Source organism: Typopeltis vanoorti, chromosome 19 (genome assembly GCF_054136105.1).
Source record: "Typopeltis vanoorti isolate ZY-2024b chromosome 19, IOZ_Tvanoo_1.0, whole genome shotgun sequence".
NCBI classification, from domain to species: Eukaryota; Metazoa; Arthropoda; class Arachnida; order Uropygi; family Thelyphonidae; genus Typopeltis; species Typopeltis vanoorti.
The window spans coordinates 5,297,822-5,315,611 of NC_143567.1; the positions used below are offsets into that span (position 1 = coordinate 5,297,822).

At 36.2% G+C, this 17,790-nt stretch overlaps 1 protein-coding gene across 2 annotated transcripts in view; it reads left to right on the top strand.

Annotated features, from left to right (window-relative positions):
- The first annotated feature begins 322 nt into the window (after positions 1-322).
- Positions 323-17,790, top strand: part of LOC150095834 (uncharacterized) — a 1,527,755-nt gene continuing 1,510,287 nt past the window's right edge. For both annotated transcript variants that reach the window (XM_090409494.1, XM_090409490.1), the window contains exon 1: positions 323-632. Coding sequence is in view for 1 of the 2 variants with exons in the window: in XM_090409490.1 (XP_090265616.1) it covers positions 582-632 (51 nt within the window). In the remaining variant the exon portion in view is untranslated. The remainder of the gene's footprint in view (positions 633-17,790) is intronic.

Sequence of the window (17,790 nt, forward strand, 5' to 3'; positions counted from 1 at the left end):
ACGACATCATATATTAATCATTTATATTAATCTTTAATTTTAATGTATGGAAAATAAAAGTTATAAGTAAAAAAAATAGTTTAAAAAAATTAATCTCGCCATTTCATTTGATTTTATTCATTTTTTTACTGATATAAATAAATATTAATTAAAAATAAAAATCGTGAGACTTACTGACCAGTTGTCATATCAAAGGATTATAATTTATATATTGTATTATTAATTTCTGTACGGTCAACAATATATAGTTTTTGTGAAAGTCATAAATAATAGTAACGTATAGTGTTTTTAAAGATACAGTATATATGTCATTCTGTGTCATCAAGGGGGAAAATAATTTTTCTCTTTTTATATAACTTTCTAGTTTGCTATTGGGTGGGGTGCACTTTTCAGGAGAGTGTGCAGCTTTCTTATCTTGCCATAATCTGATAAAGTAATGTTATAGCAAAGTGAAGTTATTTATTTTCTCTCCAGTAGCAGTTAAGAAAAAAGAACTACAACAAACATTCTGTTCAAAGAAAAGTCGCGTCATAGTTCCACTTCGGAGCTGTTTTGACAGCGGTTGATTTGCTTAGTACAGAATGGCAGTCACGGAGGTTGCTGACGATAGTGGAAACGAGCATGGTCGTCAGGTAAGCTAAGCCTAAGCCGGTTATCAATACATAAGAATGATGGCTTCAGAATTGATAGTAACGATGTGTCAGTTGGGAAAAATGTATATTTAGATTAAATATACACGATGTAAGTAGCGGGATTTGAAAGCAGCTATTGAGAATAAAAAATCAACAATAGATACCATAAGTATTATGGATATCTTGACGCCCGACGCGTTTTACTGTTTTTCCCTCCATGTTTAGCAATGATTTTAAATATAGCGATATCGGCTCTGTGTAGTCTATATGTTATTTATTTTTCTAACCTGTCCTAAGCAGTGTTGGAAAAATTATAGTATTAGTTCAGATTCAAATTCAACTCAATGTAATCTGTAGAGGGAGGCTTTAAACATGAAGCCAAGCACTCTCCAACATTTGCGCAGTATTTATCATACTTTGCTTTGAATTCGGTCACAGTTATGGCACCCGCAAGAGACTCAGGCAACCTATTCCACTCATTCACCAATCTCCAAGCAAAGAATCTAGTCTTGACAGTCTTGAATCTAATCACCTCTGCTCTTGCTCACTTTCCAAGGATGGACCCTAGTTCTCCCACTACCAGTCCTGTTCTGAAATTTTTTTTCTGTATTAATCTTCTAAAAACCCCTAAGTAATTTGTATATCTCAATCATATCATGTCTTTTTTTCTGCTGTCAACCAGTTTTTGTAATCGCCAACTTGCCCTCATATGGTTCGTTCCATAGACCTGCTACCATCTTGGTCACTTCTCTTTGTCACTCTGGATTCTTTTCAAATCTTCCTCATTCCCAAGAGACCCAGGTGACCAGATCTGTGCACAGTAATCACAGGTCTAGTCACCTTTGGGGGGTCTTACCAAGGCTCTATAAAGAGGTAAAATAACCTGCTTGTCAGGATATTCTTCAGTAACCAAGTAATCTGATTAGCTGCTTTAGTCACCTGCCGCTCAATACTTTAACTCCGTATCCACTTACACCTCCAAATTCCTGGCCTCATCAATTTCCTGGAATATAGTTCCATCCATGTAGTATGCAGTTGGTAATCTTTTCACTCCAAAATGCATAACATTAAACTTCGCACCATTAAGCTGACATTCATTCTCCTTATCCTGCAAAATTTTAACATCAATGTACAAATTAAATCGTAGTTTCCCAGGAACAGAGCCCTGTAGCACACTACTAATCACAAGACTTCTACTGGACTCTGTTTCTGAATAAATTACTCCCTGATATCACCCACCATCAACCACCATCTTATCCACTTCAGCTTCACATCCCTCCCCACATGCTGCAATTTATTATTTATAATTTCATGCAGTGTCCTGTCTAAAGCCTTTGCAGTATCACTGTAAACCCATTACCTTTATTCGATTATAAAATGTGAGCAAGTTACTGAGGCACAATCCACCCTTTACAAAACCATGTTGCCCCCACCCATTCCTGTTTCTAACTCTTCTTGTATTTTGCTCTTGACCAACTTCTCCAATACCTTGATTATGATTCCTGATATTCTGATCAGTTAGTAATTTGCTATGCCAGTCTTGGAGTCCCCTTTATGCAATGAAATTATTTTCTCCCCTTGGTAGGCACCTTGGGACTAATCTTACTGTGTAATCTAAACTGACACTTAGATTAAACAACATAGTTAAAGGCACTGCCAATTCCCTAGCATCATCTCATTGAACTTGAGCTGGTATACCATCAACCCCATAGCTAGGATTGATCTCTTGTGGGTGCCATGACTGTGAATGAGTTCAAAGCAAAGTATGATAAACACTATGCAAATATTGGATAGTGCTGGCATGTTTCATGTAAGTCTTTGCTTCTCTTGTTATTGCGATATCTCCACCAGGATGATATATACTTGTAAAATGTTCATTTAATAATTCTATTATTTTGCGTAACTCATTTATTTCCCTACAGTCACCATTCATTAAAATCATTCTGCCAAGAACATTTTTCCTTGTAGTTGCAACATACTGAAAGAACACTTTGGGGTTATCTTTGGCCTGTAATACTAATTTCCTTTGCTTTTGTCTTTCTTATCACACTGTTACCCTTCTGGCCTGTACTTCTCATGTGCCTGCTGTCACCTTTCTCCTTGAATCCCCCCCCCCTTATACACATACAAATTCCAACACTGTTTTGTCCTCTTCTGATAATTTGCATTCCTTTTTCCTCTGCATTTTTTTGTGATAATTAGTATTAAAAAATAGTATTAAATGCTGAGTGGGCATTTTCAACGAGTTTGTAATATTTGGAGGTTGAACAAGTGATATTTTTTAACAATTCATTTTTCTGTATTGCTGCTTTTATCAGCAAATATTTAAGTTTTATCAGCGATAGTAGAAACGTGTATAGAAATTGTTGAGGTATAATCAGTTACTTTTGAAATTAGAATGTTCCCACTCCTGTTTTTCATTTGTGCATGTTTGTGCAATGATAGTTATGGGGATCGGCTGAGGGAATGTAGACTGCAGAGCTTGGTGGATAGAAGGAGAGGTGATATGATTGAAACTTTTAAACTGTTGAGAGGTGGTTACAGGGTTGACACTGGGGAATTCTTTCGCTTGGTTGAACAGCAGGAAGGAGTGATGACAAAAGGCCTTCCCTGGAAGTTACGAAAGTGAGCAAGAGGGTGCGGAGTGGTTTCTTTGCATGGAGGGTGGTTGAACCATGGAATGCATCAGGAGTGGTGAGAGCAAGAACGGTCAGTGAGTTCAAGGAGTGGTATGTTAGATTTAGCGGGGGACTTCCCATTGATGAGTCTTGATAGACTTTGTGTTTCTTAGGAAAGCCCTCCCACGATGAGTCTTTTGACTCCATCGAGGCCTGAATAATAATAATAATAAAATTGTGCCTAAATGGCTGAAGTGTTTTACTTGTTCATTATGTTTTCCATTAAGGATAGTTTTAATGGAGAACATATTGACCAAGCAAAAGTAAAATTTTTCCTGTCTGTTTCATAGTCTTGGTCTTTTTATTGCTGATTTTCATACTGAATTTATTACAGCTATTATTCAATTTGGTTAAGGAATTCTGTAAATTGTGCTTGATTTATTTAGGAGTAAAACATCAACTGCATAAAATAAATAGCTGAGGTTAATATTCCAATTTTAATTCAGATTTAATGCCACTTCATAACATGATCCATATCATTGATGGGACACTGAATACTCTATGGGAGGAGTTATACTGGAGGAAGTAAAGGAGATGAGATCTGCGGTTGATGATTGATAGAAACCTGAAATTTAGGGGACATATTACAAAGGTGGTGAAGGTAACACAGAGGATTGCTGTAATAATGAGAAGGACGCTGACCTGCAGAAATAAAAGTTATCATTCCATTGTATAAGATCCTGATCGGACCACACTTGGACTATCGTTCTCGTATTTGGTCCCCAGGATTTGAAGGGGATAAATTAACTGGAAAGGGTACAAAGGCGGATAACAAAGATGGTTTCAGGACTGTACCATGATAGTTATGAGGATCGGCTGAAGGAATGTGGACTGCAGAGTTTTGTGGATAGGAGGAGAGGTGATATGATTGAGACTTTTAAACTGTTGAGAGGTGGTTACAGGGTTGACACTGGGAAGTTCTTTCGCTTGGTTGAACAGTTGGAAGGAGTGATGACAAGAGGCCATCCCTGGAAGTTACGAAAGGAAACTGTGAGCAAGAGGGTGCAGAGTGATTTCTTTGCATGGAGGGTGGTTGAACCATGGAAAGCATTGCCTGATGGAGTGGTGAGAGTGAGAACAGTCAATGAGTTTAAGGAGTGGTATGATGGACTTTGTGTTTCTTAGGGGGGGGACCTCCCTCGATGAGTCTTGATAGACTTTGTGTTTCTTAGGAAGGACCTCCCCTGATGAGTCTTTTGACTCCATGGAGGCCTGAATATTAATAATAATAACAATAATGTTTGACATTTCCATGATGCGCTGCATTATATTGCATTACCCTGGTCAAAATATAATTTGGATCCCACCTCAGTTATCCAGTTTATGTTCTTCATCAGTTTGAAGGACAGAGTATATATTTCTTTTTAATCTCCCAGTAATTCGGGATTTTCTTCTTGTGAATCACTAATATCAGTGATGCTCTTTGGTTGGTAAGATCTGGGTTCACATTCTCTCTGGAATTGTGAAAACCATTATAAAGGGAGTTCAGCCAAAATTAAGTTAGCTGGTCTCATACAGAGATGGCAGTGTATTTCTTCCTGGAAACTGTTTTTATCCTGCAAGTCAGGGAACATCCATAATGAATAGACATAATACACTGACTGCGTAGGTGTGTAGTTGCTTTGGCCATAAATATGAACAATTTCCTGTAAGACAGGCATATCAACATGAGAATTCAGGAATAGTTGATAGATAATACAGCAGACTAGAATTCGGAAAGAGATGTTGCTGGCACTTACATTTCTTCCCTCTCATAATTCGTATGTATAGGAGCAAACAAATCATGTGTTCCTTCACATTTACCAAAATTTAAAATTGGTAATATTAAAAAACAAGATATTAAAGATAAAATGTTAATATTAAGATCCTTTGGTGTTCTCATTTTAATGATAAAACAAAAGCTTGCAGTTTTTAGGTGAAGAACTTATGTGATAACTGGGCAGTAGTTTAATTCTTCATGAAAGAAGGAAAAATGAGAATTAAGTGATATTTGAAGATGTTATTAACATAATTAATATTACCAAATTTAAGGCAAAGTGTAAAGTACAGGGTGATCACAATTACAGTATCCCTGTTTAAGACTTTGCAGTGCCATTCAGTGATCCAAATGCTGCAAAACTTTGCAGGAATGCCTGCAAAGGAATGCCTGTGTCATGAGGAAGCGATATCTGAGAAAAAAGTACTTCCAAAATTTACCACTAGGGGTGTTGTAAAAACCAAATACACGGAATTTGCATATCATGCAACTTGGTGGGTACAAGGAGGATTTAAAAAGATGGATATAGGATTTTTCCCGTCATTCTGGTTGTTAATATCGTCCACAGTGATGGCACAAACCTTGCCCCAATTTGCTTTGCTCGTGAAGCTGTACTACCTAAACAATTGCAATGCTGTTACTGCACAATGATGGCTTTCCTTCAGATTTCCTGACCAATGCCAGAGTATTCCGGAGCTCTATACTTTCACCCACATGCTTTGTCCATTCTTAAATGATTTTCTGTCACTGTCAGCGGGATGAGGACAATCCTCTTCACCTCAGTGCCGTCAAAGTGCATTCTTGCTTCATATATATATATATATACTTAAGCTTAGGTGTTGGTTCATAACAGTAATTCACTATATAAACATGACCAAAAGTAAAAAAAATATATATATATAATTAATTTATTGAATGTACTAATATTTCACTGGTTTTCTACCAAGCATTTTCAAATAACAAATTACAACAATGACAAGCACACAGCACTCATTAGATAGTCATAGAAACAACCAAGCATTCACATAAAACAAAGCACTACATATAAACCAGTTGTTTGCATCTGCTATGTTTATGATGATTTTAGCACACCCACACAGCCAACATCCAAAAAGACATGTCACGATTAGAAAAAGAAAGTAACAATTGTCTATCCTTTATAGATAGACCAGTGATACTATTACTACCTTGCAGTTCATTATCCTTTTCCATTTATAAGAAAACCCACATATAGAGAAAGGCATTCATGTAAATAATCATATCACCACTCATACCAACAGTTCAGTGTCCTCAAAACACACATACAGAGCTAGGATGATTTATTTCAAATGACTCAGTCCTTGACAGTGAGCTGTGGTACCTTTGCAACACTTTTTTTAACCAACAGAAGCACCCATTATAAAATACATAACATGCTGCATTCATTCGCCATCCTTCCTGCAACTAACACACAAGATCAGAGCCAAACTATTCCCATCCCTTATGTTCAAGGTACATCAGAAAGGATTGCTAAAGTTCTCTGCAAATATAATTTCCATGTCACTTTCAAACCATTCATTCAGCTACCTACTTCATCTGTTTTGGTGAGTATCAACTTCATCTTTTTACACATCCTGAAGTATATAAAGTTACTTGTACCTGCAGTTTGGTCCACTTTGGTAGACTGTTTTGCGTTTGGAAAACATCTAAACACAAAAATTACATCTATGATTATTTCTATGGCAAGTTGGGACTAATAGACCATGCTCTGGATGTTTCTCACGCTGGATTAAATGGAAGAAGATATCTTTGCTACATGGAAGTCACTGCAAGTGTGAGAGACAATTTTTAGAATCAGCATAAGCTACGAAGTGCTCCCTCCATCCTCAACAATTATGGCTGCATTAATTTGCTAAAAACTGGGAGACAATCATTCTGAGACCAAATATAGTTTGACTTCTCCAAATTAACCATAAAGTTAAGCTGGGAAAGTCGGGCCTTATAGGACACCTTGTTAGGACATCAGTTCTTTTTCAGTTACAATTTAAATTGATTCTACAATTATTTAGTTGAGTGCTGTCATGTCACAGTTGTAATTTGTGCTCTAAAGCTGTGACGTGGACTGTTCATAACAGCTATGTTATGAACAGTCTTGCATTATTTTATGCAAGAAAGACTTCATGTCACCTTTGATAATACCCAGATCTCCATGCAAGATCAGATATTTCCTTGGATTGACTCTCACCTCTATCCTCCTCAGCACACAGAAAACCAAAACTCAAGACATAATTTCTCACCAGTATAAATCCAACCTGTATTTTATTTATCTGGAGATAAATATGATATTTATTTAGCTGTCAGTATGCAGATTTTGAACCCATTATCTTCATTCATATCTTCATACTACTTAACATAGCCACACACATGCCAGCAATGTGGCTTTACTATGTAAATGATGTATATTTTATTTTGCCCAGTGGTGCAGACACATTGGATACATTTTTAGTGAATTTAAAGGGCCAACATCCAAAAATCCACTTCTGAATAGAAGTGGATTTTTGTCTACCCAAATAACTTTCTGCCCTTCCTAAATATGTTAGTTACATATTTTTGAAATGACTTATCTTTTCCTATTTCTAGAAAGCCAACTCACACTGGAAGATATTTACACAAACATTCATGCCATCATCTGGTCCAACCATGTGGTATCCTAAAAACATTAAGACAGAGAGCCAGAACATCATTGGCTATTTCAAACTAGCAATCCTCATCTCTTCAATTAAAAAAAGACTGTTCTTTGTTACCTTCAGGACTGTATGTAGTGCTCTTTATTTGTGATCTGGCTTACTATGGACAGAAAAATCTGTTGGCTTTCACTTCAGAAAACATAAGAAATACATCTGCTACCATTGGCATAGCCAGCCAGGATACTTTAGACCAGGGGTCGGAAAAGTGGTTGTTATCAACCCCTGGAGCTCGATGTGGCTAACCAAGGGGTCGATAAAAGTCTAGGATCAATAAACACCTAAAACAATTTTGAGACCTAAAATTAAAACCTAGTAAACATGCAACTATTTATTAAACACATCCTTCTTATTAACCATTCCAAGTAAATCAATAAAATGTAAGAAAATTTTAATGTTCATTATATATTTCTTTAAGTATTTTCTTGAAATTTCTTTAAATATTTCTTATCAAGAAGCAGTAATGAAGTAAAAGGGCAAAGGAATTATTATTTTTAAATTGAGAAATTTATTATTGGTAACATTTATTAATTTATTTAACATGATGGGGGTCGATGAGAGATCAAGGATTCCATGAAGTGGTGAATAGTCTAAAACATTTGCAGACCCCTGCTTTAGACACTCCCTTCACATATGATTAGGTGGAAGAAAAACAAGTGCTACACCAGAAGTTATAAGTTGGAGAAAATGTTTTTGGAATGAGCAGCAACTATGAAACATCCCTCAAATCTGAAAAAAAAAATTGTTGTATTAGTTTATTGAAAATCAGAAATGGTCATGTTAAGATCAACTTAATACTTATAAACTTCTCTTTGTCTAACAAACAGATGGTGCCAAATTAGTACTTTAGTTATTTGTGTTGCCTATTACAATTTTTAAAAGTTATTCTCTCTAATAACTGATAGTTTGTTGCTTTATGCAAATATTTGCATTATACTCTGAAGGTGCTGGGTATAAAACCAGTAAAATGTTGGTTGCTAAACTGAAAAAAAAATTATGTTTATTTTGTTCTTTTGTTGTGAATTAAACTGCAAAATCACAGATGATTATCAATAGGAACATAGTCAATAACACCTATTCTTGTTTTCTTTCCATGTGAATTTGGGCACATTGTTATGTTGGAACATGATGATTTTAATGACTAATCCCTGCTGAACAAAAATTAGCTGGTTCTTCTTGCCATGATTATTACCTTTTCTTTCTCCATATTTTCTCAAAATATTTCTATATGACTGGTATTTGTTTCCTATTCTACTGTTCAGATCTCCTTTTTTGTTTGTCAGCCACCTTCTCTAATGACTCGAAAAACTCCTACATCTTTGCTGGCCTGGTTAGCCGAGTGGCTAGCGTTTCTGCTCTCCAGCCAAAAGGCTGTGGGTCCGAATTATGCTGTGGGCATGAATGATTGTGAAAATAGTAGTGGTCGTGTTGGGTGGTAGATGCCGTTGGTGAGTTGCGGTTCGCAGGTAGATTGAGTGGTGGAGACAGAGTTGTAGAGTAGATGCCCTCCCTCGATAAGTCTTTGGACTCCCTGGAAGTGTCGCATAATAATAATAATCTTTAGTAGAAATTTCTATGGAATCATAGGCACCAATCAGTCTCATCTAAATCTTTATTTTGAAATTTGCCCATATCATATTGGCCATAAGTAGATGCCGTTGGTGTAGACGATGCCGTTTGCTGTAGTTAGTGGATTTGAGTGGTGGAGATGGAGAGTTGTAGAATAGGTGCCCTCCCTCGATGAGTCTTGGACTCCCTGTAGGTGTCATATAATAATAATGATAATAATTTACTTGAAATTGCATACCATTTAAGAAGTTTATATTATTGTTTAGTGGTAAATACTATGGCTACTTCAACCTTTCCCTCATCACTATTACACAAATATAACATCTTATTTAGTGGTATTTCTCCTGTTTTGGGCTTATTCATCTTTGTTACATCAGTGGTATATGTGGTACTAATACTCAAATTCTTCTGCCAATTCCAATTTTTTTTCCATTGATATTTTTTAAGTTAATACCTATATTCAGTTTTTCTGATACTGAACTTGAAGATATTTCATTGGGCGATGTCTCATCTGGCATGACATTGCATCATGTTGTTTTTGGTTTAAGCCAATACAGAATACACTTTGGTTCATGAAGTTCCAAATTGCCATCCCATCCTTATTCTTTCAATTTCAATAAATAGTGTGCATGAGAAGGTGAGAATTGGATGTTAGGTCAGAAGCTCAGTCAGTTATTATTAATAATAATAATTTTTCTAATTTCTTAACGAGCTTTTGTGGAAATCTTTTCCCAGTTATAGTAATGTACTTTCTTTTAAGGTTATACAGTGATCAGCATTCATATTTATGAATTTAAGGACACAAAACACACGTGTTGAAAAGATTATTTTACTGATTAATAATAAAATAATAACATGACATTTCGACCCCTGTATTGAAGGCATCATGAGAAGGATACAAGTGTATAAGAACCAAGCTACATGCTGTTGCACTCGATAGAGGTAAATTACATCTACGTTGTTAACTAATCTTTTTTCTTAGCCTGCCTTCTAGTGATTAAAAAAAAAAAAAAAAAAAAACTCCTCTAAAGTCCTCGCATACTAGGATTCTTCTGGAATTATACAGTTCATATTGTTATATTACGATTATCTTCTGGATTTGTACAGTAAGGTTGCTACTGAATGTTCGGGGGGGGGGGGGGGGGACCACTTCACCAAGTCTTCTTGTATTGAGATTTTTCTTTGTGGTTGCTATGAAGGTTGCAGATGGGTCCTCCACATTCTTGGAATGGTTAAACCACCATTTTTATTCAGATTCGGATCATGTTTGAGCATTTCACATGCTTCCTTGAATTTCCGCTCGAACCAGGTTTTGGTGCAGTGTAGGGACTTGGTACCTTTTCAATCAATTCTGTGGTATGTTTGAAGCACATGGTCAGAAAGGCCGGTTTTTCCAAAATGGAGGTATTTTATGTGTCGTTTGTGTTCATCCTTCATGATTGGGATGGTTCGTCTTGTTTCCCCTATGTATGGTATGTTACATGTGCATTGTATTTTGTAAACCCCTGGGTGGGCTAGGTGTAGCAGAGGATCCTTGGAAGAACTGATTAGATGTCTTAATTTTGTCGGGGGTTTAAAAGTGGTTTTGATGTTGTATTTGTGTAGTGTTTTGTCTATTTTTTCGGAAATGTCTGTAACAATAGACAGAACACTACACAAATTAGCCCACCCATGGTACAAAATGTAGTATAGGTTTGCAAATAACCTTTCATGGATGGGAGCAACATAAGTCTTACACTTTACAATACAAATTATCCATCATGTAAAGACTTTCACAGATATCTATTCCATAGTGGAATTTGAACCCACAGCCTGCAAGCTAAAAGGGATATTAACCACTCACTGCACCAAGCCAAACTTTGATTTTCATTCCTAATTCATTTTCTTGCTATCCTCTTTTCGATTTATTATTTATATGGATACTCCATGGAATCAAAAGACTCGTCGGTTGAGACTCACATTATCTGTTAACACAATACCTATCATACATCTTCTTAAATTTATTCACTGTTGGAGCAGTCACAAGGACCTCCATTCCACTCATTCACCACTCCAAGTAAAGAACACCCTAGTCTGTACACCCTTACTAACCACACTCTTAAACAACTTCCAAGTGTGATCTCTTGTTTTCCTTCCTACTCCCCATGTACTGAAAAGTTTCTATTGTGTCAATCTTAAAGAACCCCTTCAGTAACTTATACTCTTTTCAATCACATCCGCACTCCCCTGCTTGTCAGCTAAACTCGATCCACACACTGTCAATCTATCCTCAAAGGGAACATTCCATAGACCTATCACCAGCTTGGTTATCACTCATCTCTAAATCCTCTACACCACCTCTTGATCCCCAAGAAATGCTTGTGACCAAATCTGTGTTCAGTAGTCAACATGTGGCCGAATCATAGCCTTATAAAGAGGGATAATAACCTCCCTATCTTTACTTGTCAATGTGGTCAACATCCAAGTGATCCTCTGTGCTATTTTGCTAACTCTTGCAATATGTCCTGAGTTTCAAATCTCTATCCACCATCAATCCCCTATTCCTAGCCTCATCAATTTCCTGTGAACCATCAGCATGATACGAAGTTTGTAATCTTTTTTCCTACAGTGCATTACCTTACATTTTACATTTAATTGACAACCATTGTCCTTTTCCCACACCACCAATTTACCCAAATCATCCTGTAAGATATTTATATCATCTTTATCAACTATTGCCCTCCCCAGTTTGGCATGATCAGCAAACAATTGATACCTCCTTCAAATCTACTATATCATTAATGTACAAATTGAAGAGCAGTGGTCCTAGTGCAGAGCGTTGGGGCACTCCACCAGTCACACTCATTCGCCTTCATTCCACTCCCCCATACACAACCCTTTGATCTGTCTATAGCGATCCTCCCCCCCCATCCATGCCACCAGTCACATATTCATTCCCTGCTCCAACTTTTGCAATAGTTTTTCATGTGGTATTCTGTCAAATGCCTTTGCAGTGTCCATCAGTATCATGGTGTAACCATTTATCTAATTCCACTGTCGCCTTATTATAAAATGTGAATAAATTACTGAGCCAGGACCTACCTTTTACAAAGCCATGCTTCCCCTTATAGAGTATCATATTCCTATCCACCCATTTCTGAATTTTATTTTTAACCAATTTTTCATCTTTTAATTTGCACTTGGCTTTGCTGTGTGCATTTTATATTAATTATGGTTACCTTTTTCTAGCTAGTATGCTAAACCACAAAAATAAGAGAATCATTGAGGTCAAAATTGAGATAATCAACAAGATATTGATCCCCTCTTATTAATGTATAATTTTGTTTTTCTTCAGTTCATTTTAGTTTTTGTACACTTAATTTAATAATGTTATTATACAGGCATTTTTTCCACAGCTACAATTAGCATAATTCACACATTACCTATCATACCCTCTTCTTTCAACTAGTTCGCTAACGTAGCACTCACAAATGCTCTGGCAATCCATTCCATTCATTAACCACTCTCCAAGGAATAAAATCTAGTCTTCATACCCTTATCAACCACATTTGAATACAACCTTCAGGGATGACTGAACTCTTGTTCTCTCTTTTCTTGTCATGTATGAAAAATATCATCTGCATATAAAATCCCTTTAGTAATTTATATGTTTCTATAACGTCCCCTCTTTTCTGCTTATCAATTAATCTTTGTAACCCACTTTGTATTGAAGTAGCAACAGAAGCCAAGTTTTCTTGGGATTGACAGAAAATTTACATTTTTTGCACATATTTGTCAACTAAGAGAAAGGTGCAAGAAAGCAGTGAATCTCCTTTGCACTTATCTCCTGTACTGAATGGGGAGTGGATCGATCTTCATTGCTTTGTCTTTATTGTGGTGCTTATACATTCAAAACTCATCCACACTATACAGTCTCTTCCAGAGCATCCTATGTGGACTAGCATCTTTTCTCTGCATTGGAAACTCATTAAAAATAAAATAAATAAATAAATAAAAACTGCTCGATAAGGAAACCACTGCCAAAAGTCTGTAATTTATACACTTACTGGGTTCTTTACAGGACATCTCGTCACCTGTGTGTAATCCACATCCAGTACTTTGTGAGGTTTTACAACTGTTGAATAAAATGAATCCCTTAATTCTGATGTTCAGTTGTTCTGGATTCTTGACCATATTGGAATTATGGGAAATGAGACTGAAGATGAAGCTGCTATATGATTGCATACATTCTAAATGCACTGTTTGATAGTCCCATATATATGCTGCAGTTAGTTTGAGATCAAATTAATAACTCATGGCAAGAAGCAGTGACAAATAAGTTGCACGAGATTAAGCCAGAAACTAAGCACTGGAAGTCTAGCCAATGTAGAAAGAGAAGAGAGGAAGTTGTTCTTGCTAAGCTCTGTATAGGTGACAGTCATATTATACACTTGTATTTGCTGAGGGCTGGTGACCCACCCACCTGTGTGTGTGTGTGAGTGAGTGAGCGAACAGTGTGACACCCATCTCCCCATTCATTCTGTTCTAACATAATGCCAGCTTGAGAAAGGAATGGATTGTTTTTATTAATCTGTCTGAACAATATACCCTCATCAGTTCTTTATCAGACTTGGATAAACTGAATAAAGTTTTTAACTTTTTAAAGAAGAATTTCTACAAACATATTTGATTATATATTCCATTTTTTTTGTATATACTTGGGTTGATTAACTTAAGTGTTTAAAAAAATTGCATTTTTTGTATTTAACATACTAATTTATCTCTTTATTATGATTTAATGTTGCCTTGGCACAGTATGACCTTGCTGTACTTGCACTAATAAATCCTTAATCAACCAATCAATTTGTAACCCACAAACATTCGATCTTTATAGAGAGCGTTCAACAGACCAATAATCATCTTAGTCACTTGCCTCCCTACCACTTTTTCATCAAGAAAACTAGTTAATGAAATCTGTGTATATTCCAGATGAGGCCACAAGACATATAAAGAGGGATAATAACCTCCTTACATCTGCTTATCAGTGTGCTCTTCAACAGCCAGGTAATCAGATGAGCAACAGCTATTCTGGCCACTGTTTTAATATAATCTCTGAACTTTAGCTTCCCCGAACTTCCATTTCTTGCAGTCCCATTCCATCAATGTAGTGTATAACTTGTAATCTTTCATCCCAAAGTGCATAACTTTACACTATTCTGATTTAAACAGATTGACAATAGCAGATCTACATTACCTTTATTAACTACTGCCATACCCAGTTATGTATCATCATCAGCAAACTGGATATTTTTCTTCAAGCTATACCCCATACACCTTATATTTGTATTGTAATAGTTTGGGTCTCTCATGATATTCACCAGACTCCATGGAGATATCATATAATAATATCATCATCACTATAAAAATTAAACAACAGTCCTAATACAGAACCCAATAGGTACATCATTGTCACTTGTACTCTTCTGAATTCTACTTTGCTATAAATCACTTTCTGATGTTTGTCTGTCTGTCAGCCACCCTCTTATTCATGTAACCATCTTCACATCCATCCCCGTTTTGCTCCAATTTATATAATAGACTTCCGTGGTATCCTGTCAGATGCACTTTCAAAGTCAAGTAGTATCACAGAGGAACCATTTCCTTTATCTAATGCAACTGTCACTTATTAAAAAAATGGCAATACCTTAACCATCACTTCTGAGATGACTACTCTGTAACTGCTATTTATGGTCTTGGATCCTTTGTGCACATGGGGACTGGGGGAACACATGAATCCTCCCAAAACAAGAATGCAAAAATACAACCCATTAGTATCATGAGCAGAAAAATGGTTACATAATTCAAAAAGCTGCTCCAGAGACCGAATGCTTTTGCTTTTATTTTTTTTCAAGTCATCGCAGGATTCCACTAAGCAGCGTTGTAGTTGCACACCAAGTGATGAAAATCATCTGCCACCTAAAAGACATTTACAAATATCCATGTTAACAGTGGGATTCAAAACTATAATCTGCTTGTTGATTAGACAAAAGACACATTGAAAGTTTATTTTTCACTTGGTTAGAGTATAATAAATTTAGTTTAATCCTTTATCCAAGTGTGAGCAAACAAAGTATCTTCAGGGCTGGGTTAAGGTGGTACAACACCAGGGCAACTCGTTGCAAAAGTGGAGCAAGCTACCAACACTCCTATCTCAGTATCTCCTATAATGCAAAACACATCTCCTTGCGGATATGTCTAATTTTATGCATTAAGGGAAGGGCCACTACCCAGACTAGTTTCGACCTTTATTGGGGTCTCTTCAGTGGGAGCCAGGCCCAAGTGGAGATATCAGGCAGAAGTTATCTCCACCTATAGGAATTGCCAATTGGTGTGCCACCCTTTTTTAGTAATTTACTCTGGATTTAGAGAAAGATGTTAAAAGTTTATTTTTCACTTGGTTAGAGTATATTAATTTAGTTTAATCCTTTATCCAAGTGTGAGGTAGCTTGCTCCACCTTTGCAACGAGTTGCCCTGGTGTTGTACCACCTTAACCCAGTCCTGAAGATACTTTCAGGCGCAAACTTTGTTTGCTCACAGATAAAGGATTAAACTAAATTTAGTATATTAAAAAGAGACATTATCCATTCTTTTAGCCAAATTTTAATCATTAAACTTTTAATAATTAATGAAATATTGGCATGCTAATCCATTCTAGGATCAGTTAACTGAGAGTGTGATTATTTACAGGTTGGATAATTGAAAGACTGCTGTAATTCATTTTAGAAATAAGAAAGTAAAAGCATCAGTAAGAAGAATATAGTAGCATCATGCCAGCTAGGGTGTCATGTAGTTAAATAAGCCCCCCCCCCAGAAACTGCTGTAAGTGTTGCTAGTTGTGGGACGTAAGAGGGATTTTTCTAAATAAAATTAATTGAGAATTACCTACATTACTATGAAATAGACTTCGACAATGTCATCAACGATTTTGCTTGAAGAAAAATAACATTTTAGAATGTTGAAATTAAAGTTTTACTTTAAAAATAGACATAATATTTTAATTTATTTCCCTATACGTCATTTTGACTTTTTGTAGTATTTTTGGTGTGTATTGAGAGGGGTGGCAAACGCTCTAGCTACACCACTGACACCCCCCCACCACCACCACTATTTTTGTCAAGGAACTAGGGCAAACAGTGAAATGTTGGCTCCTGGAACAAACTAAATCTCAGCATTTAGAAGAACAACAAATCCAGTGTCAGAAGAATTGAAGATGGGAACCATCAACGAAAGAGTATTAACGGAAAGTAAACTGAACTTGAACAACTGGAAAAGTGGGGCGGCAAAATAATTGGCATTACTGAGACAAAGAACACAAAAACAGGTGAGAACCCACTAAATAATAAGTATAGGATGTTATATTCAGGCAATAATTATCAAGGAAAGGAAGGAGTAATGATAACATTCAGCATCAAGAAAAACTTCTAAATTTATATATTCTTGCCAAAGTCTTCCGGTGACAAAAGTCACCAGAAGACTTTGGCAAGAATATATACAATAAATGTCAGGAAGATGACAAAATGTTCTAGAGGATATTGAAAAAAAAAGCTTAGAAATGGAGTAAAGAGTGCTGTAAGAGTAATCAAAGCTAATAAAGATTACATTATTATTATTGCACAGGCACCTCCATGGAGTCCAAAGACTCATCATGGGAGATCCAAACTATCAACATAATATCTATCATACCTCTCCATGAAACCATTAATAGACAAAGCACAAATGATTCGGGCAACTCATTCACCACTCTTCAAGCAAAAAATATAGTCTTCATGCCATTGCTAACCACACTCTTACCCAATTTTCAAATTCATCCTCTAGCCAAGTGCTAAAACATTTCCCCTACATCAATCCTATAAAAGCCTTTAAGTAAATTAAGTTAAAGGAATAATAAATCCCTCATTATTTTAAAACCGGATACGAAAACTCGGAGATAGAAATCTATCGAAATCTAAGAGTTTCATGCCGAAGAACTATCTGCTAGTCCAAGCGTAAGTTAACACCTGGGTGGTACAACACTAGGGCAACTCGGAGCAAAGGTGGAGCAAGCTCCATCACATCATAATATTTTCTCATAATGTAAAATGCAGCTCCTAGGAGATGTATTACTGTTTTATATTATGAGGAGAGGTCATTACCCAGACTGGTTTCGACCTTTATCGAGATCTCATCAGTGAGTAGGTAGACCTGGATAATACCAAGATTTAAGTGAACCGAATTTACATATACCCCTACTAACGAATTGCCAGACCGGTGTACCCATATATTATTATTACTACGATAAAGAGCCGAGAGGCTATTTTTCTGGCGACGTAAATTAAGTTAAAGGGATAATAAATCCCTCGTTATTTTAAAGCCGGATATGAAAACTCAGAGATAGAAATCTATCGAAATCTAA